Genomic DNA, 25,625 nt, shown 5'->3' on the forward strand with positions numbered 1-25,625 from the left:
TATTTTTTTTTCTCTTTTATGTCAAATACAATAACGTGCATATTCTAGACAAAAGTTAAAATTTTGAATATTTACTAAATCTTTTTAGATTTTATGGATTAAAAAAATAGTAAAAAATATAACATTTCACCAAATTTATTATACTTCAGTGTAATAATTTTGTTTTAAAAAATTACATCAGAACAATTTTATTTTTATAAAAAAATAGTTGAGAGCACCTATATTTTTTATATTACAAATACAATAAGGAATGAGATATATATCATAAGATTCACTTTTAATTTTACCATTTTTACCATTTGGAAAATAAAGTGACATAAATCTTATTATTATAAAATAAAATTGCTATATTTACAAACCCTCCAATTTTAAAAAAAATTGTTTTTAATAGTTTTGTTTTATATGCTTTCTAAGATAATTTGTCAAAAAAAAATTTAAGTGTTTTGAACTATTTTAAAATATAACAAAATAATATATATATATATAAAAAAAAATGGTAGAGGGAGCATTGTATATATAAATTATCAAAATTTTAGTAAGTGTTTGAAGTATTTTTGTAATGGTAAAAAAGAAATTGAAAAGAAGTTTTATTATGATTATTAATTGAGTGTGAAGAGTAAAGTTTAGGTATGTGTTTAGCCATTTGTGTGGTGATGGGCTGGCATTTCCCTTATGTTTGGGTTACATAGTTTGTCTCTTTTTGGTTTTCGGTTTTCGGTTTCGCTCTTTCTCTCTATATACTTACAAAAACCTACATACTCTTTTCCTTCGTTTTAGTATTCTTTTAATATCAATTAATGCTCCCCCACTCATTAGACTCTTAACCACTTTCATCCATTTAACAAACATTATCTTCTTCACTAATCCTACAACTCCATTCCTAATTAATACACATACACAAATGTTTAACAATATATATCTTTTATAAATTATAACATATCTTCCCTTTAATTTTATAATCTACCATTGTGGTTAATTAAATTTCCCTTGTTTTTATTTTACTATCCACTTTCCTTTTTTTTTTTATCACAGATAAGTCAATCAAAATTTAAAAACAAAAACTACTTTTTATTTTTATTTTTATTTTTCAAATTTATACTTTTTTTTTAATTATGAGTAAAAAGTAAATATTAAAACAACAGGTTTAGATGTAAAAAATGTGTTTGTAGACTTAACTTCTAAAGAAGAGACTATGGTCAGAGACAACGAAACTTTTGTTAATAATTATTATTAATAGAAATAATACATATGTTAATAATTGTTCGTATCAAAGTTTGAAAAGAGTAAACACATTATACACATGTTAACTCACTAAGAAGTCATGAGTTTTAATCCATGGTGACTAGTGACCACCTACTTAGAAATTAATTTTCTAAGAGTTTATTTGACATCTAAATATTGTAGGATCAGACAGGTTGTCACATGAGATTAGTCGAAATGTATGTATCTAACACTCATAGATATAAAAAAATGTTTTTTTCAAGAGAAAAAGAAAACGAGTATTTAAAAGAGAAAAACTTGAACATACATGATGTGGTGCTTGCTACACATACTCTTTTAAGTATATTATTAATTGTCTATTTATGATATGCAGAGGAACAAAATATACAATAAAATTCCTAAATTTTAGGAAAGCTTATAACAAATCTAATAAGACATCCTATTTCATATTTGGCTCGAGTCAACTTTGGCTAGGTTGAGGTTGAACATCATTCCCTAAGTCCATTTTGGTTCTAGGAGGAGGTTGAGAACGTCGAGGAAATATTTCAACTAACAATTTTGTTACCTTCTCTTAGCCATATCTGTAAGGTGATTTTTTGGTCAAGCATACATGAAGCATGCTCCATTAAATGTTTTATGAGGTTCGACCTTAGTCTTTCACTCCTCATTTTTTCTAACAATATTTCTATCTAAAAGGACAAATCTGGGTAATTTTTTACCATCAATGAAACAAAATAAAAAGTAGTAATTTGGACGACCCGTGAATCGAAATCAATTCCATGAAATTAAATCATACAAGATATTTGGGGTTTAATGAAATAGAAGTATAGAAATTAAAGAATCTAGAGAAATGATTCAATAGCTATATATATATATATATATAGTACAATACAACATCAAATAATCAAGGTAAATTATTAGATATAACTTGAATAAACAATAATGTAAAAAATAATTGTGTGTACAAGGACAATTGAATGGTAGTTTTATAGGGGATGCATTGGCCTTGGCCCATCCTCCCCCCCTTTGTCTCCCATAACAACACCCAATTTTCACCAGCTTTTGATGACCATTAATGCCACAAAAAGGAACTAAGGTTGTTAATATAACTTCTCCATCGTCTTCTTATTCCTTTTATTATTTTTCATTCTCCTCAGCCCAAACATTTACCGTGTTTTAAAATATTATATTCTAAACAATTTTTTAATAGGTAAAATTTCACCCTGTAGTCATTTTAAATTTCATTTAAAGAGTTATTTCATTAATTAAAATTTATCTATATTTAATGGTTATTAGAAGATATATAAGTTTTTACCTCCAATAATTGTTGTTAGGAGACAGCCATTATGTAGAAGCATAAAAAAACAAAAGAAAAAGTTATACAAAGGATAGATAATCGTTGAAACTTTCATACATAGGAGATAATTTTACAACTATATGAAAAAGAAACAATAAAAGTATCTTGAATGGATTTTTAAATGGACATGGACCGTAGGATGCAAGTGCTTCGTTGAATAAGTTATCCTAATTACAAATCCATCAACATCAAACATAGTATGACCGTCACCAACAAAACAACCCCACAAGTCCTTTTATAAAACAAATTGGACATATATCTCACAGATACGACATCAAACAAGCTACGAAACTTCAGCAACACCTACCCCAAGTACTCACTACAATTTTTAACCAAACAAGAAATGACATGAGAATTTATTTATTTTTTTCTTTTTTCTCAGAGGCATTATATCAAACAGGTTACGGACGCTTAAGCAGCCCCACAGATTTCACAAAAAAAAATGGAAATGTTTATTAGATGCATTACGTCGAACAGGTTACGGACGTGAAAATTAGCACATTTAAATTTAAATGTGGGAGAGAGAGAGAGAGAGTAGAGACCCACTTGCAATAAATGAGATTTAGGGGTGGCTGTTCCTAAAGTACTTCGTCACTGCAGAGGAAGAAATGTTTTAATATTTTTCTTTGATTCTTGCAACTTTGGTGTTCGGAAGATGAAAAGAATATTAGGTTTTGGTGAGAGAGACGATGGGTTATTGTGCTGTCGCCATGGCCCATGAATCAGAGCGTCGTACTTTCACTTTTGAACAACCCAAATGCCTTTGTCACCTCAAAAATAATCCTAACATATTTACTATATGTATATATAACATAATAACAACATTTTCATTAATATCTATTACTAATGGATATCAATTAAAGTTTATTAGTATTTATGATATAATTTAAATTTTTTATTATATTTTATAAATATTTTTATATTCTTGATTTAAAATGGACCAAAAAATTAATGAAATAAGTTTAGTTCAATTGGTGACTATGAATGGTTTGAATCACCTACTTGTATAAACTAAAAATTAAAATTATAATTGTAGAAACTAAAACAAACATTTAAAAATGCAATAAAGATGGTAACAAGAGAAATTATAAATATAGGCACAAAATAGTATTTAAACTAAAACTGCTTATTAAGATTGGTATAATAGAACCATAAATTATACTCTTTGTAGCCCTACAAAAAATACTCTTTAATACCATTACCAACTAAACATAAAGAAAAATTGTTTTTGCAATTCCTATTATATTCTTTGGGGATTTGCTATTTAAAATTAAGAGGATCTAACATCGCAAATGTAGAAAGAGAAAATTCAAATTCACAATTTATAATTACAAAATTATATATATATATATATATATATATATTATAGCAACATTTTTGTTCATAATATAACTTATAAATGTTAATAAACTATTATTATGTTAATAGATGTTGGTAAGATAATATGATATGAAATTTGGGTATATTTATACTTATATTTAGTAGTTTTGTTATTTGCAACCATTCTTTTTTAAAAAATAATTAGAGAAAAAATTAAAATTTAAAATAAATTTTTTATAAGATTTTGATTTAGTTTGGTTTGGAAGGTTTAATTTTGAAAATGAATCATTTTACAAAAAAAAAATTGTTTTTATCAAAATAATTTGAACAAATATCAATTTACACCGTTTGTATCAATTTAAACCATAAACGAATAGTTATACTAATTTAAACTCATTTAAACTCTAACTTCGTACATTTATCAATTTAAATCCCAAATTTTTCTAAATTATTAAATATATCCAAGTAAAGTACAACTGAGAATTTAAATCTAAACAGATATAATTATGAATTTAAAATAAAAAAATAAAAAAATTTATATAAAAATGATCGTATAAAAAAACAAATCCAAAGAAGCCGTTAATTAGAAGGTTGTAATTTAAATAATCATTGAACCTATAAACCCTACATGTTTTTTTTTTATCTCCATAGTGTTTTAAGTTTTGAAAACTTAAATGAACTTTAAAAAAACAAATTCTTTTCACAAACACATTTCCTTTTTTAACATATAACAAAATTTTCTTATTTCCTTATATAATATTTTAATTTTTGTTGCGATTGATAAAAGTAGAATAGGTGTTATTTGGAATGTACCAAAGTATTATGCAAATTGAGTTACGTTTATGTATGTTTGAGACTGGCCATAGCGTATGAATTCAAAATGGAGTAGAACTTTTTTTTTTTTCAATAAAATATAATCTTAAAGGAGAAGGGTGATACAAACATTTATGTGATGAAGTAAATTGAAAACAAGCTGTATCCATATTGTAATTGATTCCAAATTAATCAAAATTAAATCAAATAATGAAAAAAAAGTTAATTAGAAATAAAATACTATCAAAAAGAAAAAGAAAAGGTAAAAGTAATATAACATATATATATATATATATTATATATATTTTAAAAGAATAAAAAAGGTTATTCTTTGTGTGGGTACATTTTACAGCTTCAAGGTGAGGTCTATTTTGCTTAAATACAGTTGACGGCAGTCGTCTTCTTCACCTCCGTTCCCCACTTTCGGCAAACATTTCTCCAATTGATTTATGTAAGGCTTCGTACAATCACCCCCTCCTCCCTCCTCCATCGCAATCAAATTCGTGAAGTACTGACCCATCAAGCCCGGGGGAGGATACGGCGCCGCCACTCCCTCTCTAAACACACTTCTTCCGAATGGAGAGATTTGATTTCCCCAAACCGATTCCGCCCCCTCAAACCCAATCCCATTAGGGGATGAATATCTGTTTGGCAGAAACACCGCCGTCGCTCTTGGCGCCGTTAAGAACGCCGGACCTGCCGGAAACCGTCGTTGTTGATCCTGTACTGGTCGTCTGGAGGTGGCGCCTTCGTCGGAGACGTGAGCTCCGATGTGGTTAATTAGGGCCTGGCTACTGGAAAAGACAGCGTCGCAGATTCGGCAGGCGACGAGAGGACTGCCGGGAATTGGAAGTGGACGGAGATGGTGGAGATCGGCGGGGGTTGGTCGGGCGAAATCAGCCATGGGGGAGGGGGAGGAGGAGGAGGAAAGGGATGATTGAAAAAGAGAGGAAAAGAGAGGGAATTTATAGGTAAAGGGAAAATGAAAAATGAAATAGAGAATAGTTGATTATATTTATGAACGATAGAGACTTTATTTTATTGTTTGAAATTAATTATGTGAAGTGTCAATTAACTAAGTTTTTGACCAATTAATGCTTAGTTATGTTATTGTCAAAATTAGTTAGCAATTCGGGACACAAACTTTTCTTTTTACAATAAGGAAACACAACTTTGCTCCTTTATCAATATTATCTGTATCATTAAATCATAATAATTCTTCTTCTTCTTCTTTTTTTGTTCTATATTTTTAAAATCAAAATCTCCTACCCCAATTTATATATATATTTGAATTATGCTCAAATCTTGTATTGATTACAATGAAATTTGGCTATATTTGACTCGTTTGTGTTCTTTTATATGACATATTTGAAGAGGTTAAGAGATAGGTATAAAAAAATTGGTAAGTGTTAAACACTTAAAATAAATTTATGTCAACAGTAATAAACATGACATGACCTATTTAGAAAGGTTGAGTTCTGCATATATTAATACTAAAAATAAATTTAATGTTATTTTGTTGAAACCAATACAAGATTTGATAGAGACCTAATGAAAAATGAGGCAAAAAATATCAACAGATACGTATTTGCATGAATGATTAGTTATGAGTAGGGCTCCTACACTTATACCATTTTCAATTAGATTGATATAAATTTATTGGATGTCCAAAACAATAGTTAATTAGATAAGATCTCCATTACCTAATTACATATCCAATCTCTCGCTCTCACATTTATTGGGGCCAAAAAAATCTTAATTAAGTATCCTTACTAACCATTCATTTGAAGATTTTATGAGAAAAATACTACTAACGTTCAAAACAACACTATAAATCTAAAAATGTTTAGGTTGCTTCAAAGAAAATGAACTATGTATTAGAATGTGAATAATTTATGTGTTTAGCTTCATTTTAAAACTTACATCATTCGAGGTTTTCTGAATATAGATTTATATAACTTTCCTTTTTATACCTATTTACTAACTTTTATTAAATCATTAGTGACAAATTCAGAAATTTTATCAACAAACACCTTTAAATATATATAAATTGGATTTAAAAGAAGTTAGAAAGCAAAATTACTAATGGACTAACTAATAATATATAAGCACAAAGTTGGGAGGGACTCGTGCCCTTGAACCTACACTAAATTCATCACTGACAATCAATAACAATATTTTAAATCTTTTGTATTTGTGTATGTATATATATGTATATATGTGTGTATGTATGTATATGAAAGCAAAACATAACAAACGTGAAATGGTAAAATTACTTCACTAACAAAGAAGAAAAATAGTTTATTAGAAACCTATATTTTGATAGCAATAGTAGAATTAACGAATATGAGTATAGTTCAATAGATAAGACATTAATTATTATTTCAAAATATTGATGATTCAATTCTCCATATATAATTATTAAACAAAAACAAACGCGTAATATAGATTTAGCAATTACATAAAACAAACAAAATTTGTAAATTTGTAGCATTTAATTATTTCTTAATCATTATGTTTATGTTTGGAGTTTCTAAGTCTGAAATAAAGAAAGTAATATGTTGATTTGAAGGATTAAATGAGAGAATTTAGGTTTAGAATAATAAAAATGTCCAAATTTGGAAAGAGAGCTGTCTACTTAATAAAGAAAATGATTACAACTAAGAAGTTATAAATTTTAACAATTTTTCTTTAGATTTTCCCCCACATTTTGAATTAGTTGTTTTGGTAATATATTAATTTGCTTCTAGAATTGATAAAAGCAACAAATTTAATTAAAGTCATTAAGAAGATTCCATAAATGTGTTCTCTAAATTTCATTAAATTCTATAATTGCATTTATACAACCTAATGTAATGCTGTGTGTTGCAATTAATTTTCTTTTTAGAAGCTTTATATTAATTATATCATTATGGATGAAATGTATGAATACTCATAATTAATAATCCTATAATTTTCTAATTACAGTTTCCTAAATGAAAATTAAGGATTGGTTTTTCATTTATGGAACAATTTGAGTGTCATTCCACTCTTGATTTTATCTTTTGTTGTCTAAACACATCAACATTTAAAACTACAATTCAATCTTTCTTTTTTGTACCTATTCTAAGCGATTTTATACTCGGCCTAAACAATCTTAGTACTAAATATAAACGATCTATTCTATCCAGGATAGACAACTGATCGTTTAAATATTAGTACACGATCATTTAGATCATGTACCAATATCAGTTGATCATGTACCAATAAAAAAGAAAATGATAAGAAATGAAGAAGAAGAAAGAAATTCGCATTATTCACGGAAAGATCTAAAATATATTTATAAAAATATCATTGACTTTTTTTATTTTATTACCTGAGTCGTAAAATATTAAGGTAATATTTTCTTAATTATAGAAGGAATCATGTCTTCATTGCATCGTTTTAGTATTTATATAGTCCAATTTACTGATCTCAATATAGCCGAACTAAAATTAAAAAACTCTTAAATAGAGTGTATCACCCATTCATTTATTATACACGTTTCAAAAGATCATAACTATACTTGTAAATACCATCTTCTTCATAATTTTATATATATATTAACATTGCTTATCTAGTTTTTAGTTTTGCAATGGAGTTTCGTTAAATCTAATATGAAGGAAAAAAGTTCATCAATTTGGGCAAAATAAGGATAGAATTAAAAATAAAATTCTGACATATAATGTAATCAAAGTTGAATCTTCTAAAGAGTAGAATACACAACATTTTTTTTTTTTTTGGTTTTTAATCCATAAGTGTGAGATATGGTGATTTGAATCTCTAATGTTCAAAGTGATAAAACATACCAATTTCTTCAATGAACTTTGTAGTTATTAATTTAGTACTCAAATTAGTAAGATGAGAATAATTTCAAAGTATCTTATTGCTCCCATCTGCTTACCCTTTCTCTTTCAAAACTTATGCAATGAAATTTCACCTCACAATGTTGAAGTCTAGAGGGAAATTGAAACTTTTTACTTTTGTTTGAGATATATAGTCTGAACTATTGAAGTATGCAGTTTCAATGTATTTTTTAAAATGATAAAATGCAACAACGTTTCAAATATATAAGTTATTATTTATAGATATGATAAAAGTTTACTTTTAATTTAGGATAAACTTAGATAGATATTTATCAATTTAATGTAATTTATTTTCTATTATATTTATAATTACCTTGTATTGTTCATAAAGGGGTCTGCAGTGTTAATACTCAAATACATGCCTTTTACTTGACTAACTATTGTTTTAATACTTTAACTTTAAATTTTGAATTTTATTTTCGACGTTAAAAAAATTTACATAAGATTGGATCAACAAGTAGTTTAAAACCTTTCTATAAACCTTATTATAGATTATTTTAATAGTTTAAGAGTATATTTTGTTTACAAAATATGAACAATTTCGATCTAAAACTAATAGCACAAGTATTGGTCTAACACTCTATCTCTATGAAAGTTTAAGGTCCATATTTGAAAATTTTGGAGTAATTTCTTATATAAACAACAAAGTTTAGGGACATTTTTTTTCTTTTATAAAAATAAACATTTCAGAAACATTTTCAAGAGAAAAAATTGTTGGAACATGGAGCAAAAACTAAATATGAAACAAGAAAAAAAGTATATATATTTATGGAGGTGAAGGGATTCGTACCTACCTCAAACACCCAAGTCACTTGCATATATTTTAATTTGTTGAGTTATGCTAAAGTTGTAGCTAATTACAATTAAGAACTTTCATTAACATAACGTCTTTCGCATATGAAAACAAAACCTTATGCATTTGAAAAAAAGATGGGTAGACTTCCTAGGCATTCATGCAATATCCAACCATTTTTTTCTAAGAGAGTGCAAGTTTCAAAAGAAATTTTTTGAAGCATTTAACAGACTTAGAGCTAGAAAGAAAAAGAAAACACGAAGTAGTGTCAATTCTATACAATTGATTTTGGGTTTGACGATTGCGATCCACATGTAATTTTCAGGTGTGCTATTTTGGCAATGAATCTAACAAAACGACATCAAGTTCTCGATCTGTAATGTTAACTACAATAACATGAACAAACGAAGGCAGCGAAAGATATGTTGTGTTGCTGCAAATTAAAAAAAAAATCGAGCAGAGGAAATGGCAAAAGGATATCATGGAAATCCAACCATTGATTTGGAAGTCTCATATGGCCAGGCTTACCTATCCTGCAGGGGAACTTCATGCAATGTACATTTCTTGTGCAGCCAAACTGAAGTTTCATTAAGCATATCTCTCGTCTCAATGTCCAATATCGTGATCCACCGAGTACCGTTTCTGTGTTTACATCCTGCATTTAAAATCACACTAAATGAGGAGCTAATACATGCCATAAACAAAACAATAAACTCTCATCGGCTCATGTGATCCTCGCAAGTGGCCCAAGGGGGTATCTTACTTGGTCTTTCCCTTGGTATTATAAGGCATATTGATCAACCATGATGGGAAGGGCTATATAGCTAGAATTAAGAAAAGGAATTACTATCTCTACTCACCCTACAATGTTCAACATTTCAATGAAAATGGCAAAGTAAATCGATAAATTCTTTGGGTTTATTCTTTCAAAGAGTTATCGTATGAAAAGGAAAGCTCATTTAATCAATTGGAAAGCTGCTTCTCACTCCATTCAGCTAGGTGGCGTAGCCATTGGAGACTTCAGGAATGGAAATACCTCTGCTATTGCTAAAATGGTTTTGGAGGTTTTATATTGAAAGGAAGCTTTTTGGTGAATATGGGATTGGGTAGGAGCAGCTTAATAGATGTGCTTGCGCTACTTCTAGTCGCTAGAACTAAGGAAATTTTAAAGAAAGGTGAATTTATACATGTGGGCAGTGGTTCCAATGAAAAAAGAATGGTAAAATTAATGATAATAATGTGGGCAACTCCTTCTCGTGTGCTCCACCCTTTTCTGTTAGGATTAGTAATAGCACAAGTTAGATTCATTTTGTTGGAATGGAGCCTTAGGTGGTTGGTCTCTAAGATGTAATAATTACAAAAATGTTCACAGGAAAACTCAATAGTTCCCTTATAAGGAGTAATATCTAGTATCTGGTCTCTTAAATTTATTTGCCTTTGTTTGGGTATGGAACAACCTCACTTTTGTTAGGTTTTTTTACCGTGTCACCTACAGTATATTGCTATCACATGGTGCAAATGTATATCTTTCTACATCTACTACAGTTTATCTTCACTTTTAACTCCTTTGGTTTAAGCTAAATGCCTTTCTTTTGTAAATTTCATCATCAATGAAATTTATTTCTCATAAAAATTAAAAGATAAATTGAGAAGGAGGTTTGTTTAACCATCCATCAACCCAGACAACTTTCAATTGGAAGCATACTCATCACACGCAAATTACAGAAACTAGAAAATGAAGAAAAAAGAAGGAAGAGATAGAGATTACCCATACCTCAAAAAGGAGCCTCAAGTGACTCATCCCAGACATCACTTGCATTTGAAGCATCTTCAGCTTCTTCTTCCATGGAAAGACGAATATATTCCCTATGTGCAAATCGATCCCATTCAGTCAAAGTTGGATCCTCGTGTTCCTAACAAAATAGAATATTAATTTTATCTTCAGAACTTAAACGAAGAACATAGTTGGAAGTCTAAATCCATTTTCCACAAAACTGAGGCAAAAACTTCATTTTACCTGACGGATTAGGAATGGATCGCGACTTTCAAAGGCAACAAACTTGTTGAGATTGAAAAGGATGTTGAAAACATGTCCGGCAAGTTTACAGTTTTTTATATCTCGTAATGTAATGCATTCCTCATTCTATATATGAAACAATACATCAATAAAAAAAATCATTTTCTTGCCTGAAATAAGCTACGAAAATAAAAAGGGAGTGGCAATAACTAGGTCAAGGAATTGACCTCTGGTCCAATCATATCAAAAATCTGACACAATATGTCCTCAAAAAGCACTGGTTCCTGAGCCATACACTCCATTCGGTGCAACTGCTCTTCAAAAAAATACTGCATTTCATTCCTTGTAAGCACTCCATTCCCGTCTAGATCAATGCATTTGAACCTAAAAAAAACAATCTAAAGATCAAGGAACATCCTAATATGGATTATATTTGTCCTCCCCTCCAAACAAGACAAAGATATTGTCTCCACTACATCATAATTACAATCAAGAAAGGATATCCAATTAGTTTTGGCTAGGAAAGGAGAAAAATAACAAAAGAATTTAGATTAGTATCATTGACAAGAGGTCACAACTAAAATTCCACAACAATTATTAGAGAACTCTTCACATTTGATTTTGCAGTAGATTAAATGATTTGGATCTGGAATCCTACTTCTTTCCGTACTTTCTTGCAGTTCAGGGAGTGGACATTTTTTAAAGAAAATTTTTTGCAAAATTGATTTATGTTCAAACTGTCATTTCCTTGTTCAAACGTCAAATAACTTAAAATTGAACTACAGGAAAGTTTACATAAGACCTGCAGACACAAAAAGAGTAAAAATACCAGTACTCAAGACTCGGTTCGGATGATTTATCCTCTTCAGCCAAAATGAAGTAAACAAAGTCTTCATATCCCATCCTCCCTTCAACGTTACAAGTAAATCTTCTTGGAATCTGAGAGGAAAAAATTCAGCAAATAAAAAACTTGTTGACCCAAGAATAAACCTAAAGAAAAACCAATCAATAGATGAGAATAGGGGAAAACTTCAAACCTGAGAAAAGATTCTATCGACAATCCGATAGGTTAGAGCATGGTTACCATATTTGATTACATTCTCTTTCTCGATAAAAAAATCATGATCATTGTCAAGCTCCCAAAACTTGCAATATATCACGTAGAAGTGTTCATATGAGAAGTACCTGAGCCACACAAGAACAATGGTTTAGAGCAAGATCTAAAATCTAAACAAAAAAGCACATATTTTTAACTATATAGAGAAAAAATCAGGTAGACCTTAATTTTCAGAAAGATTAAAGTCCAAAAGAAATAAAAACATTTTTTCATCAAAAGACTGAAACGTAATTTTATTCTCCCCCACAAAACAATAGAGAAATAAAGAAAGTCTGTTATCATGTTTAAGTTTCCTTGGAGAATATAACTATGTGATTAGTGTCAAACGTATCAAGATAACTGCCCCATAGCTAACATTCTGATTTCCTACAAGAAAGCTGAGTATGGTCAACATATCAACATACTTCAGAACTTTGTTGATATCTTCTTCCTTGTCCACATGCTGCATTGCAGCAATTAAGTTCCCACGCTTCAACTCCCTGAGGGTAATACGACCGTTACTGGTTCTGTTAATATAGTAAAATATCCTGTATATGACTGTTTCAGCTGCTCCATTTGTAAGAGAAAGTACACATGAAATCAGTTTCACATTGCAAAATATTAGATCATATGAACATTAGACTAGCAAGTAAATTGTTAACCATTTACAGAAAGAGGACAAATAAGTGGTTTAAAATTTAGTACATCAAGCAATTAAACAATTAAAACCCCGTTTGTTAACCATTTAGGTTTTTTAAAATTGAGACTACTTTAAGTTCCGACGATTTCTTCGTGATGGATATCATTTCTTTAAGAAGTCATTTGAATTCTTAGCCAAATTCCAATTTTTTTTTTAAAAAAAAAAGTCTGAAAACCACTTTCTTAAGTTTTCAAAACTTGGCTTGGATTTTAAGTGTCTCTAAAAAGTAGATAACAAAACAAAAAACAAAAAAAATCTATAGTTGGAAGTACTGTTTATAAGCTTAACATCAGAAAACCAAATGGTTATCAAATGAAGCCTAAATAAATCATGGAAGGAAAAATATATGAGGTTGAGAACATAAATAACCTTAGAAAATAGAGTGGACTAATCTTTATTAATTTAAGAACTTTTAAACAAAACAGTTGACATTTATCATGTTTATTTGGGTTGAAGATATTGTTGTTAAAACTACAGTAGGTATAAATTTTAGTCAAAGTCAAAGCCCTTCAGAAGAATGTATTGGCACGTGGAAATTGCAACCAAATTATATTAGTATAAGCAACTGTGAGATCAAGGTCATCTAAATAATATAGAAACAATATATCTACAAAATCAGTTCCTGATTCCACATCTGGAAAAGTAGTGTAGCAGGCAATCTTCTCACCGTATCTTTCCTGGAACTCTGGTGTACTTTGCAAAAACTCCAGCCCTGGGTGAGTTGCCAAAAGTTCTTGTAAAGCAGGTTTGAAATCATCCTGAATTGAAGATACAAATTCTCATCAATGTTTGAATGCAAAGCATAGATATGCCACTTTTGATTTGATTGAAAACTATACCTGAACAAGGTAATTGCGCTCTGGTTCCTTGAGAATAGCAAATACTTGGGATGCTAAATCCATGGTTAACATATTGCTCATAATCCAATAATTGATGAACTGTTCTCTACAAAATAAGCAACAAAGTCATTACATTCCAACAAAAATCTACAAAAAAAAAAAAAAAAAAAAAAAAAAAAAAAAAAAAAAAAAACCCATTCATTCATCAGGATTTAATTGAGAGTCTCATGTTGCCCACATGCAAAAGATCAAGCAATTATTATTCACCAAAATCCTAAGAAATGCAGTGGGGAGGTTAAATGCATACCTTGATACTTTTCCGTTGCAGTTAACATCAATCTTCCTAAAAAGAGCAGTGGAGAGATATGAAGGTAACTTGCAAATCTCCTTTGTGACTAATTTAAATTCTGCATTGAAATAAGGAAATTGAAATATATCCTTAAGAAACATAGAAAGAAAAGAGCATCAACGCATTACAGCTCAACTTCACCCTTTATTTGCACTCCATCCGAGCGAGAAAGAAAAAACTGATTCGCTTTAGACAGAAAATCTTCCGTCAATTCATTCGGAGCTGGACGACCACTTGTAAAGTAGAACTGCAAATATATTACAATGTCTCATGAGGCTATGTCAACTTGTAACAACTCTAATACAATGTTGGGCAGTCAAGTATACAAATCCTGCATACTTGAATTAATAATTAGCTAACAATCAACAGTTTGCTCAATACCTGTGGTATAGCCTCTCTTGCTGGCTCCTTGACCAACTTAAGTGGAGAACTTAACGAAGAAGGGCCAAACCTCTGTTTCACCATACGTGGGGAACTGGATGCACTGCGAGGTGAAAGTGGAGGAGTACTGCCACCGGGAAACATAGAAGGTAAAGAATGATTAGAAACACCGTTGATTCCAGTAGAGTTGCCGCCAACATTAAAAGAAGCACCGGACTTCGCATCAGCAACCAAAGAATTCACCTAAGTTCAAAACAACAATTGGGGAAATGGTCTGGAAAAATCAGACGGAAGTTCACAGTACAAAGTATTACACAAAACGAAAATTTCTCATTCGCTTACTTGTATGAAGCTACAAAAGAGACTTCGGAAGTACGATAGAGTTTCTAAACAAAAAAATGAATCGAAGAAGTACCAGTCGGCCAGTCTCGGGCAGCGAAAGCCACTGCGAGAACAACGCCTCAACGACATAAGGATTGGATTTCATAGCAAAGGAAGACACCTCGGGGAGCTGCAACATCTCTATGTCCAGTAGGAACTCCAAGTCACCTTCAACCTCCATATCCATCACCAACTCTATCCACCTCTCATACAAAACGCGAATTCAAATCACCACAAACAGAAAACCTAATCCCCAATCTTCATGAACTCCACACTCCACACTCAACTCTCACTCCACTGCGAAACACTTTAAGCAAGATCTCAAAAAGTAAAGGATGCAACAGCAACAGCAACAGCAAGAGGTAATCAACAGCTCTAGAAGCAAATCAGCACCGTATTCCGCTGACTGAGAAGGTCCGAAACAGGAAGAATCGCCGAGGAAGGACAGTGAGGGAGCTGCATGTGAAGTAGAGAGAAAGCTGGAGTTGAATGGAGTGTGTGTTGTCTGAATCTGAAAGTATTAAAAGAGCTTCGCCGGAAGGGAAGCTTAGCCGAGTCCGATGGGAGTGAAAGGGTAGAAGAAAGTTGGGAAATGGTACGCATAAAAGTTGTCGTCGTTTTATGGAAGTGGAAACGGAAACCGTTGAATGGCTCGACGGAAAGCAGTATTAGTGTCGGCTTCACCTTTGGCTACGCCCAATAATTCTTTTAAAAAATGAATTTGTAGCCCTAAACCTTTTTTTTTTTTTTTTTTTAATTTATTAGCACATCAATCCACGCTCTCTAATTATAACTATTTACGTTTTATTTCATTCAAAATCATAATACTTACCATTTTCTTTTTATATCATCTTCGGTAGGTAGTTGTACAAGCCAACTTTACTTCACTCTACAATATTTGCATGTTAAAAACACAAGAAAACTAATATCGATAAGATACAAAATTATTAACTAACCATTTAAAACACCAAATCTCAAATAATTAAATTGATTTACATAAAGAAAGTTTAATAATTTAATCCGTAAACAAAGTTTATCATTTTAATTGGTACAGTCGTTAACGTCAGGTTACCGATTTTTTAAAAATGTTTGACAAGAAAAATGAGGTCAAATTGCCCAAATTCATTAGAAAAAAGAAGAAGCTATTTTCAATGTTGTTTTTCTTTCAGTTATCTTTATCAAATTTGAATCGTATATACGTTATGTTATATATTGTATCGATCACGTAAGAAATTTTTCTAAAACATGATTACAATTTTAAAAAATAAAAATTTGTTTGACAATGGTTTCTTAATTTGGAAGTTGTTAAATGGGAATGGTAACGTCTACTCTCAATGAAAAGATCAATCAATCACAAAAAATTAATTATCACACCCCGATAAAGTAAGAAAATTAGATACGTCATGACGTCAATATGCATTAAACCAATCAGGGAAGGAGGAAATCCAAGAAAATTGGATGCCTAAAAAACCACATCTACCCAAATAGCGAGCTATTGTATTCCACTCTCTACGGGGAGCTATCAATGGATTTGGCATTTTGGTAATAAAAGTATGTACACAATTAATAGTGATTGTTGTTTGACCTTTGAGCGAGGTTCTATTGGGGCTTCATCAAGCTTGAATTGGTGGATTGATTAATGGAAAAAGTTTGGCGTTAAAAAATTCTCATCAAGGTTAAGCATTTTCCACAACTACGTTCTGACGAGTTTAAACTTAGATCATCGACATGTCATCTTTGATTCATGGTGCCTTGTACGTGGTGCTTCGAGTGCATCCACAAGACATACTCTATTTGAATGTCAACAAGCTAGTAGGGTTTGATGTTCCTTGTTTTCTACTCAGCGAAGTCGTTCACTGAATGGTTTTCTTAATAAAGGATGGTCAACAAATTATTAACTTGATCAAATACGAATTTTGGGTTGGCTTGCGTTAGTGCTAGACATATCTGAGATGACATAGATAAGTTTGTATAAAACGAGAATATTTTGTATGTTACCTTTAGATGTGATTGGATTGCGAAGTGTGTCTTGCTATACACGCTAATTTTTTTCGAAGGCAAGAGCTTCTTAGTCTCTTTTCTAACCTCCACATCAATGTTTCGGATAATTTCTGGCTTTGACAAGATTATTCTCTATGCAAATGCTGTTTTAAAATGTGTTGATTACTGTTTTCAAATCATTCCTCTCTCAGTTGTGCTATTATTACAATACCTTATAAGAATATGTCACAAGGTGAGAAATTGTACCTAGTTTAACCACAATTCAACATATTACAAAGTTCGACAATCTATTAAACACAATTAAAAGTTTACATACACGTATAACACTTGAATAAGACTCGATAGACAAATCTTTATGTTCAGAACTAATCCTATAATTTAATCAATCTTTTTTATATATATATGTGTGACTCTATAATTTAACCCATCATAATCTTCCCTGTTCTTCAATTTCTTATAGCTATCATCCATAAAGGTAAACATCATCTTTTCCATTGCAGACATGATTTAAAAGGGAAAGTTTGAGTAATTGTAAAATCAGATCTCTATAAAGAAAGAAAAAATAGCAACAGAGACGATAAAAACAATAAAGCTGACTTCTCTTCCTATTCATCCAAAAGGTCTGGCAGGAGTCATCTCTATCCCTTGCTTCATCTAGCAGAATTATGGCCACAGAGGCAATTAAGACTTTTTCCGGTTGGTGTCAAAGCCTTTTGCCATGAAAGAATGAATATGAGAAAAGTATTTATTAGTTACAGCAGCCTCAAGTGTATTAACAATTTCCCGAGAGCTTTGTTAATTTCTCTCTTTGACGAGTCTGAAAAAAGGTTTATAATTAATCATATGAACCTCTGATGAGAGGCACATATACATACCCAAGTGGGGCAGGGCGGGGGCGGGGGCAGGGGCAGGGGCAGGGGAGAGTTTAACTTCCATACCTGGGATGGAGTACGATGATGAACATGAAGAGACACCATACAGATGCTTAAAAACATCATCATAATGATGAATTCCAACAGTAACTACAGAGAAAAACACAGCTCACCCCCAACGATCAATCAGTTCTTATTTCTTCTTTCCAGTGCCGATTGTTAATAGTTCAAAGCTTCGAAGTGCATCATCACGGCTGCCTTTTGTAGCAGAAGAACGGAGAAAGGATGATTTTGACTCAACCCCAGGTTGAATTCTTTGTGTAGAACCAGACAGACGGCTGCTGCTTGAAAAAAGCCGGCTTGAGCGGAGTTCGCTTGGCTCCCCAGAGGAGCTAGGCCGACTGCTCGACAATATAGGTCTCTTAGAAGCACTCCCTTGCCGAGAAGAACTCCGTGCTCGTTCTGCATCCGGTTGCTGCAACATTGGAGGAGGAAGAGAAAAACTATAAATGGAAACATTTAAGCACTAGTCAGTAGAAACTGTTCCCAAATAACTCTAACTGGATATAACAACAATTCTAGTATACAATCTTATTGTGGACTATAAAACTCACCACATCCTTGGAAGAAGGCACGTCATCAGAAGATCTATGTCTAGAATGATCACTGTGTAGACCAATGCCAGTGCCATTCCTTCTAGCAAAAGCCTCCACTGGACCAGAAAATTTGTCTCGCAGATCTTGTCCCACTAAATGATATATTGAAAGAGAAAATTGTTTAGACAAGTAAGAACATTTTCATTTCAAGTCGGTAGAAATTTAGGAAAAATCAACAAATTATGGGAACATAACGACAAAGTTAAGCATTAGCAACCCAAATGCGGGAAACAATTGAAGTTTTAAAAAATAACAAACTACAACACGATCAGATGTCTCTTCTAGCAGTTGAAATAGAACACAACTTTTACCATCTTAGAACTCTACATTGATGGCCGATGCCATTGGTAGAACAATGAGCATTTGCGAGCTTTAATACGAGAACTTCTATAACTAGCAGGGATAAGAGTCATACCTAAAGGCCTCTCCACTCTTTCTGCAGATGGTCCAGGGGTTATAGCTGCTTTCCCAGTTGGCTGTTGATGACAAAATCATGAAAAGAAACAATAATAAGAACATAAACATAAGAGAGACTATCAAGGTAAATAAATATTCCCTTTATATCTCTCATTTTCCTTGACAACATCGGAAGGATTTTAGGTACATACTCGTGTCCTAGAACTGGAGCCAATCTGTGGATATTTCAATATAGTCCAGTCAAATACATAGTCAAATTGGTAACCTGTAAAAAATTGCAAGTGTCATGTCCTTTGTCGCCGCTTTTAATACAGTTCATGCAAACTTTCGTTGAAAATGGAGAAGAATGCTACAACATAAGCTATCAGTAGTTACATCCAAATGAACAAGGTTTTTGACTGCAGCCTGTAACTGCAAATAGTTCGAGTAGCTATTAGGACAAGACTAACCTTCTCTAATGAAAAGATCGCGGAAAAGCCTCTTCAGATAGGAATAATCTGGTTTGTCTTCAAATCTTAGGGCTCGGCAATAGTGGAAGTAAGATGTGAATTCTGTTGGATAAGATTTGCAGAGGACCTAAAAGAACACAATAGCCCTCTCCGTGTGTCAAGTTTAAAATATATTTATACCTTTTCAGAACTAAAAATTTACAATTATTGTTAATGCATCAACTAATTTTCTTCAACAAAAAAATACTGAACAAATAGCAGATGAGAAATTGAGCATCAATGCAAAAATGTTTGTCACAACATTCAATTTTAGAAGCTTATAGCAGTTAGCCCTAATTAAGTGGCCACCAAATCTTGAACAGACAGCCAAAAGTTTGCACATTACTGGTCAAAGATGGTAGTTGATTCTATTTCTCTTCACCAATTTAAGAAAAAAGATGTAGAAATACCTCAATTGGAGTGAGCATTTTCTTTTCACTAATCTTATCATATTTTTGCTTTTTGGTCCCTGCTCTCAAACCCTGCCAAGGAAGACTGAAACAACAAATTGAGAAAACCAAATTAAATTTTGAAGTGGATTAAAAACAAAACAAGAATTTAGAGGACACAAGAGAAGCAACAAACCTTCCCCTGAGAAAATACATAAGCACATAACCAAGAGATTCGAGATCATCTCTTCTGCTTTGCTCTGCAATCAAACAAAATATAGATTGGAACGGTTTCAAAGAATTGATTTTCACTGTGGATGGACCCAAACCAAGAGTCAATGGTTTAATTACCAACTCCAAGGTGAGTATTAATGCTAGCATAGCGAGCTGTTCCTGTTAGATTCTTATTTTCTCTGCAAGCAAAAGATAGATTCATTCAAGGAAGTTTTTACAAAAGTTAATTGTTTTTCTTGGGAAGGAAAAGTTAAAGTTGAATGATGATAGCATGCTCAGATAAACACACACACACACACACCAGAACAACTGCTATTATATGCTAGTTTTCCAATACCTGTATGGTATATGCTTGTGTGTTTGAAGATCCCGATACTTTTTTCCAAGACCATAATCGATAATATAGACCTGTTCAATAATGAGCCAATAGGCTGCTTAGAAAAGCGTCACCGTGCATGAGTTGATACAAACAAACTTTCATTGCACACAAATAACAATATTCACACGCCAAAACACAACAGGAAAAAATTTCTTTGTGATAGATAATATTCATAATTTAAAATGTAAAGATATAACAAACTTTCATTCTTGCATCCCAACCTGCAAGAGTTGGTGCTAAGTTGTCTTCTATCAGGCTTTATCAATCAAAGAGAAATTAAATCTCAATAAACTTCTTACACTACCCATCTCAATTGTTGGCAAGTAGGGAAAGTTAGTAGATAGGAAACATCACTTCCACAACCAAAAATGGCAATTAAATTATTGGCTAAAATAAGGGAAGAAGCCTCCTAGCCCTGATTTTCTGTTGTAATTAGATTATTGCTTACCTTTTGACAATTATCAATATTAAGAAAAGTTGCCAACAAAAAGCATGAAAGAAAAAAGGTAGTAAAATGTTTATTCAAAGTGGGGATACATATATTAAATACCTGGTTAGCCTTCCGCCCCAACCCCATTAGAAAGTTGTCAGGCTTTATGTCACGGTGAAGGAACCCCCGTGAGTGCATGTACTCAACTCTGTTTATCTAAGGAGGCAAATAAAGAGAATCAGCTAATGATCATATTAAACTGAGCATTCTTTCAAAAAGTACGCATACTTACTAACTGATCAGCAAGCATTAATACTGTTTTCAAAGATAGTTTCCGATTACAGTAGTTGAACAGATCTTCAAGGCTCGGTCCAAGGAGGTCAATAACCATAACATTATACTCACCCTCAACTCCAAACCATTTGAGATGAGGAATACCAGCTTCACAAAATGAAGGACACATAAGCAAAACACAAGGATTGCAAACTAAAATAACAATAATAGAATTAAAATCGGACTCAATATGGAAGTGGTAGGAGATAAACGCACTTCCTCCTTGAAGAAGCATATACAGTTTAGATTCGTAGTGAAGCTGAGGATGCTTGGTTTTCACAGATTCCTGGAATGAAAAGAAATCGCTATTTGATTATTGAAAGTTAAGACTTTGCCGCTAGATTCAATAGACTAGAGATTTTAATAAAGAATATAGATAAAAAAATGTATTTCTCATTATTATCCACCCATAAACTTCAACGTAAGATTAAGAGATAAAAAGAAGATAGCCCCTTTGGAGCAAGCAAACAACCTAAGTTACAGGCCTTCCTATTTTCCGATTACAAACTAGAATAGTTGATGAACATACTAAAGTTATGTACTAAATATAGGAAGGAAGAGGAAGATCCTTTACTTACTAGCTTAACAGCCACTTCCTCCTCAGTTTGCACATTAGTACCTAAGACAAACCAGACCAATAACAATATTAACTTCACAGTAATCTGCTTTTCAAAACATATAAATAGGCAATTGACAAAAACATAATAGAGACATTGAATTTTTTTTAGAAAAAGCACTATACAAGTAGTACAAGTACAACTGAATTGCATACCCAAATACAGTTCACCAAAGGATCCGCTTCCAATCTTCCGGCCCAACTTAAACTTCCCACCAATTACATGCTCCATGATTGAGCTTGAATAGAATTAAAGCAATCCCAGTTCACCTTTTTATTACCTCAGCTAACACAATCCACCAAAACCAGCGAACTACCAATACTAACCCTACAGTAACAGTTCAACTACCAATCCTCAATCCCAATATCCTTGTAACGATTTCAATCTCCAAGCACCATCTCAGATCCACCAACTTCCAATCAAACTTTCAAGCTTCGAGGAAAAAAAAATCAAAGCTCAAAAATCCAACTCCAAACCACCGAAAATACTTCAAATCACACTTAGAACCCCAAAATATGATACAGAGTGAAGAATCTAACAAATAGAAATTAGCAAGAGAGCAGAAAACCCAAACCCCAAACGAGCAAAAAGCTCTTCTGTCGTTTGGGAAGAGAGAGATAATGTACTACTCCCCACAACCCCACCTCCAAAAAAATAAAACTTTAATTAAAAAAAAGAAAAAAGAAAAAAACCCACTACAGGAATAAGAAACGGATCTTCAAATCGGAATTGTCAGAGTGAAAAGATCAGTAGAGGGGGGGAAATTATGGAGGAGACGACGAAGTTTGAAGGTGAAAAGAATCTGATACTTTGCGGTAATCGCAGCAAAGAATAGAAAAAAGAAAAAGAAAAAAAGAAAAAAAAAATGAAGTAAAATAGAGGTCAAAAAAATTTAGAAAAGATTCATGGGGATTGAAGAAGATTGAATATGGTGGAAGGGACATGAAAGGTAGAAAGAAAAGGAATTTTGAGAGATGAGATTGAAGAGAGGAAAAGGAGGGAAAGTGGAGCAGAGAAAAAAGGAAGAAAAATTAGATGAGAATTGAGAAAGTACCTGAATGATATTTGATGAGCAAAAGAAAGCTGGATGATAGATAATATCATATAAATTTATTCTTTTCTTTTCTTTTCTTTTACTAATTCATTTATTAAAAAACATTTTATTTATTTATTTATTTTCCCTTTTTCAGTTTACCCAAACACCAAACCTCTCCAAAATTATATCATTTTTAAATAATAATAATAATGATGGCCAAACCCAACAATTATCCAATTAATTAAATTTTCAATGATATATTTGGATTTTCTTAGAAAGAAAATGAATATATATGTTAATTACTATGCTCATGTTGAAACTACAAGTTCTAACATAACAATGAATCTAACTACAATGTCAATTGATGATACCTTACAAGGTGGAGGTAATTTAGTATTTTGACACATTACTACTTTTGTGTTTTTCTAAAAAAATTTATATAAAGTATTTTTTGCAAGTATAGAACGATGCTTAACACGTGTCCTAGTTTGTTAGGCTACACTTACTTTTCCTACTCTTGTTTGGACTTCGGTCACACTACCAAGTTTCCAAATTGTAGCAGGTAAACGAGAATGGAAAGATACTGTCTATTCCAATAAGGTGCATCTTTATTTATTTATTTATTTATTTTTATTGGATTTTATGGTTAAGTGTATTTAGTTTGGAGCAATCTTATGTTGTAGATTTCTAAAGAATTTTCCTATAAAGCATGTGAGAGAGGACAAAATATGTTGAAATAATATATTTTCGATATATAAGAAACAATAACATATTGTATTATGGTAATTGCAAAATGATATATAATTACCAATATGAAATATTTATCAGTGATATAGTCTATCATAATTAATAGTCGATAGTTGGATCTAGATCTTAATATATCTCCAAATTTATATCTACTCGTAATTTAGGCCTAATCCTTGTATTCGTAATTACCTCTCTTTTACTATATATATTAATATTTTATTAAAGAAAAAACAAACAAATTGGGTTCGATTCGAAATGCGTGTCTATTTATGGTATTTACTTTTATTACTCATATACAGAGTATAAAAATTGCTGACAAAGGTTGAACTTCCAACTTCTATAGATGAAAGATCATACCTATTATCCTAAGTTAAACTCACTTTAGCTATTGTTCGTATATATAGAGAGATAAATATAAGTATATTAATAAAGCATCCATTGTCATTTACATTCATATATTTATGTAACGTTGATATATAAATGTATGTTTCACCCCTCCAATCTTAGGCTGAACAAAGAAAAACATGTAAATTCATAGGCATGTGAATAGGATCATTAATAATGTTAGGTATAGGACCAGAAAAATACAAAGTTTTGTAGTCGACAAATATCTATCAAACATCTATTAAAACTATCATTTCAAAAGTTAATGACGTAATTTCTTGTATCTTTTATTAAAAAAAATATATCTCGAACGATACCAATAAAACTTTATACTATAGTATTGTTTTTGATGAGTGATATATTAATTAATAATAGTTGAAAATGGAAATTATAACAAAATATGAGGAAATTAAAAAAATCTATAGTAAGCATATTATATTTCAAAATAGGTAGGATGTAGAAGTGGTTATGTGGTTATAGGAAAACCAATAGCTAAAAGATTTGTAATGTACATCTCAATTAGTTAAAGCCTTTTTTTTTTTTTTTTCTTAAAAGAGTAGGCAATTTAATCAACTTTATTTATGCTTTCTAATTTCAAATAAACATATCCCTACGTAAGAATGATGGAGAAATAGCCATGAAAAGATTTTGTCTCTTCCTCATTAATCCATGAGGTTGTGATTATTATGTGTTTAGTTTAGTCCTCCAAATTTGGAGGTAACACTTTGACGTTTTGAACTTTAGAAAATAATTTTAAATAATATTGAATTCTTTCATTCATTTTGTTTAAAAAGTTTAGTTTAATTTGTATTTGATTCTTTTTTTTTTTTTATCCTTAAACCTTAAATCTTAGGTTACTTTCTAAACTTTAGGATTAATATGGTGTTTTTCTTTTTAATTTCGTAATTACCAAATAAAATTTAAATCAAATCTTTACAAATCGGATGTGAAATATATAATTTTTATATTATGTTATAAAATGTAATACCAAATTTAAATATTTTAACATTTGTTCGTAATTTTTTAATCGTACTTTTGTTCATAACTTTTTCAAAATTTTATTTTGATTAACGTATGAAAAGAAGATTGAACTCGACACAAAACATATTATGATCATCATCAAACTTATCAATATCACACACCTATGTTAGTATGTTAGTATGTGTTTTAATTTAAATGCATGAGTTTCACATCTAACATCAATAATTAATTTATTTGAACAAAAAGTTTTTTTTCTTCTTTCGTAACTAATTTAAAAGTTGATCAAAGGACAAAAGTAAAACAATTAAATATTGATTAATAAAATATTATAAGATGGAAAAGGTGGGGCATCAGAAATTCACCTAAAATTAAAAAGAAAAAAAAGAAGAAGAAGAAGAAGAAAATATTTAGGAAATAAAATGGGATATGATAAGTGGACCGCCGGCAACGCCATGTGCCATCTGATTATTGGCTTTCGTGGTACTGATTGTGACCGCTCCATCTCATCTG

At 31.2% G+C, this 25,625-nt stretch overlaps 2 protein-coding genes across 4 annotated transcripts; both read right to left on the minus strand.

The window, feature by feature from the left end:
• Nucleotides 1–9,598: 9,598 nt before the first annotated feature.
• LOC101205600 (probable serine/threonine protein phosphatase 2A regulatory subunit B''delta) lies at nucleotides 9,599–15,831 on the minus strand. Of its 2 annotated transcripts, none has more exons than XM_031881290.1 (13): nucleotides 15,113–15,831; nucleotides 14,771–15,013; nucleotides 14,531–14,636; nucleotides 14,348–14,447; nucleotides 14,041–14,146; nucleotides 13,869–13,959; nucleotides 12,927–13,068; nucleotides 12,443–12,590; nucleotides 12,235–12,344; nucleotides 11,633–11,789; nucleotides 11,406–11,531; nucleotides 11,163–11,301; nucleotides 9,599–10,043 (listed from the first exon to the last, which is right to left on the minus strand). In XM_031881290.1, the coding sequence occupies exons 1-12, from the start codon at nucleotides 15,239–15,241 to the stop codon at nucleotides 11,164–11,166; spliced, it is 1,596 nt and encodes a 531-aa protein (XP_031737150.1). In that variant the 5' UTR covers nucleotides 15,242–15,831; the 3' UTR covers nucleotides 9,599–10,043; nucleotide 11,163. The 2 variants fall into 2 exon arrangements, with proteins under 2 accessions (XP_031737150.1, XP_004147151.1); XM_004147103.3 differs by having other exon boundaries at nucleotides 15,186–15,829.
• Nucleotides 15,832–17,622: 1,791 nt separating this feature from the next.
• On the minus strand, nucleotides 17,623–23,034 carry LOC101205364 (casein kinase 1-like protein 11). 2 transcript variants are annotated; one of them, XM_004147102.3, is made up of 14 exons: nucleotides 22,123–23,033; nucleotides 21,929–21,969; nucleotides 21,567–21,636; nucleotides 21,310–21,458; nucleotides 21,138–21,233; nucleotides 20,546–20,616; nucleotides 20,326–20,387; nucleotides 20,171–20,234; nucleotides 19,996–20,080; nucleotides 19,547–19,673; nucleotides 19,289–19,362; nucleotides 19,096–19,156; nucleotides 18,639–18,772; nucleotides 17,623–18,499 (listed from the first exon to the last, which is right to left on the minus strand). In XM_004147102.3, the coding sequence occupies exons 1-14, from the start codon at nucleotides 22,196–22,198 to the stop codon at nucleotides 18,218–18,220; spliced, it is 1,392 nt and encodes a 463-aa protein (XP_004147150.1). In that variant the 5' UTR covers nucleotides 22,199–23,033; the 3' UTR covers nucleotides 17,623–18,217. The 2 variants fall into 2 exon arrangements, with proteins under 2 accessions (XP_004147150.1, XP_011649149.1); XM_011650847.2 differs by having other exon boundaries at nucleotides 18,313–18,527; nucleotides 22,123–23,034.
• Nucleotides 23,035–25,625: the final 2,591 nt, after the last annotated feature.

The sequence above is a fragment of the Cucumis sativus genome, chromosome 2 (assembly GCF_000004075.3).
Source record: "Cucumis sativus cultivar 9930 chromosome 2, Cucumber_9930_V3, whole genome shotgun sequence".
NCBI lineage: Eukaryota > Viridiplantae > Streptophyta > Magnoliopsida > Cucurbitales > Cucurbitaceae > Cucumis > Cucumis sativus.

Bases quoted from the DNA above. Each gene is read 5' to 3' on its own strand.
- LOC101205600 (XM_004147103.3), bottom strand. From the start codon at position 15,338: ATGGATATGGAGGTTGAAGGTGACTTGGAGTTCCTACTGGACATAGAG. The intron at 12,591-12,926 runs GTATGTTGATAT...TGTGTGGCTCAG, and splicing joins GATATCAACAAAGTTCTGAA to GTACTTCTCATATGAACACT. The intron at 11,532-11,632 runs GTCAATTCCTTG...TTTCATATATAG, and splicing joins TTGATATGATTGGACCAGAG to AATGAGGAATGCATTACATT.
- LOC101205364 (XM_004147102.3), bottom strand. From the start codon at position 22,198: ATGGAGCATGTAATTGGTGGGAAGTTTAAGTTGGGCCGGAAGATTGGA. The intron at 20,235-20,325 runs GTAATTAAACCA...GTTTGATTGCAG, and splicing joins TAATACTCACCTTGGAGTTG to AGCAAAGCAGAAGAGATGAT. The intron at 18,500-18,638 runs GTGAGTTTTATA...CCAATGTTGCAG, and splicing joins TGCCTTCTTCCAAGGATGTG to CAACCGGATGCAGAACGAGC.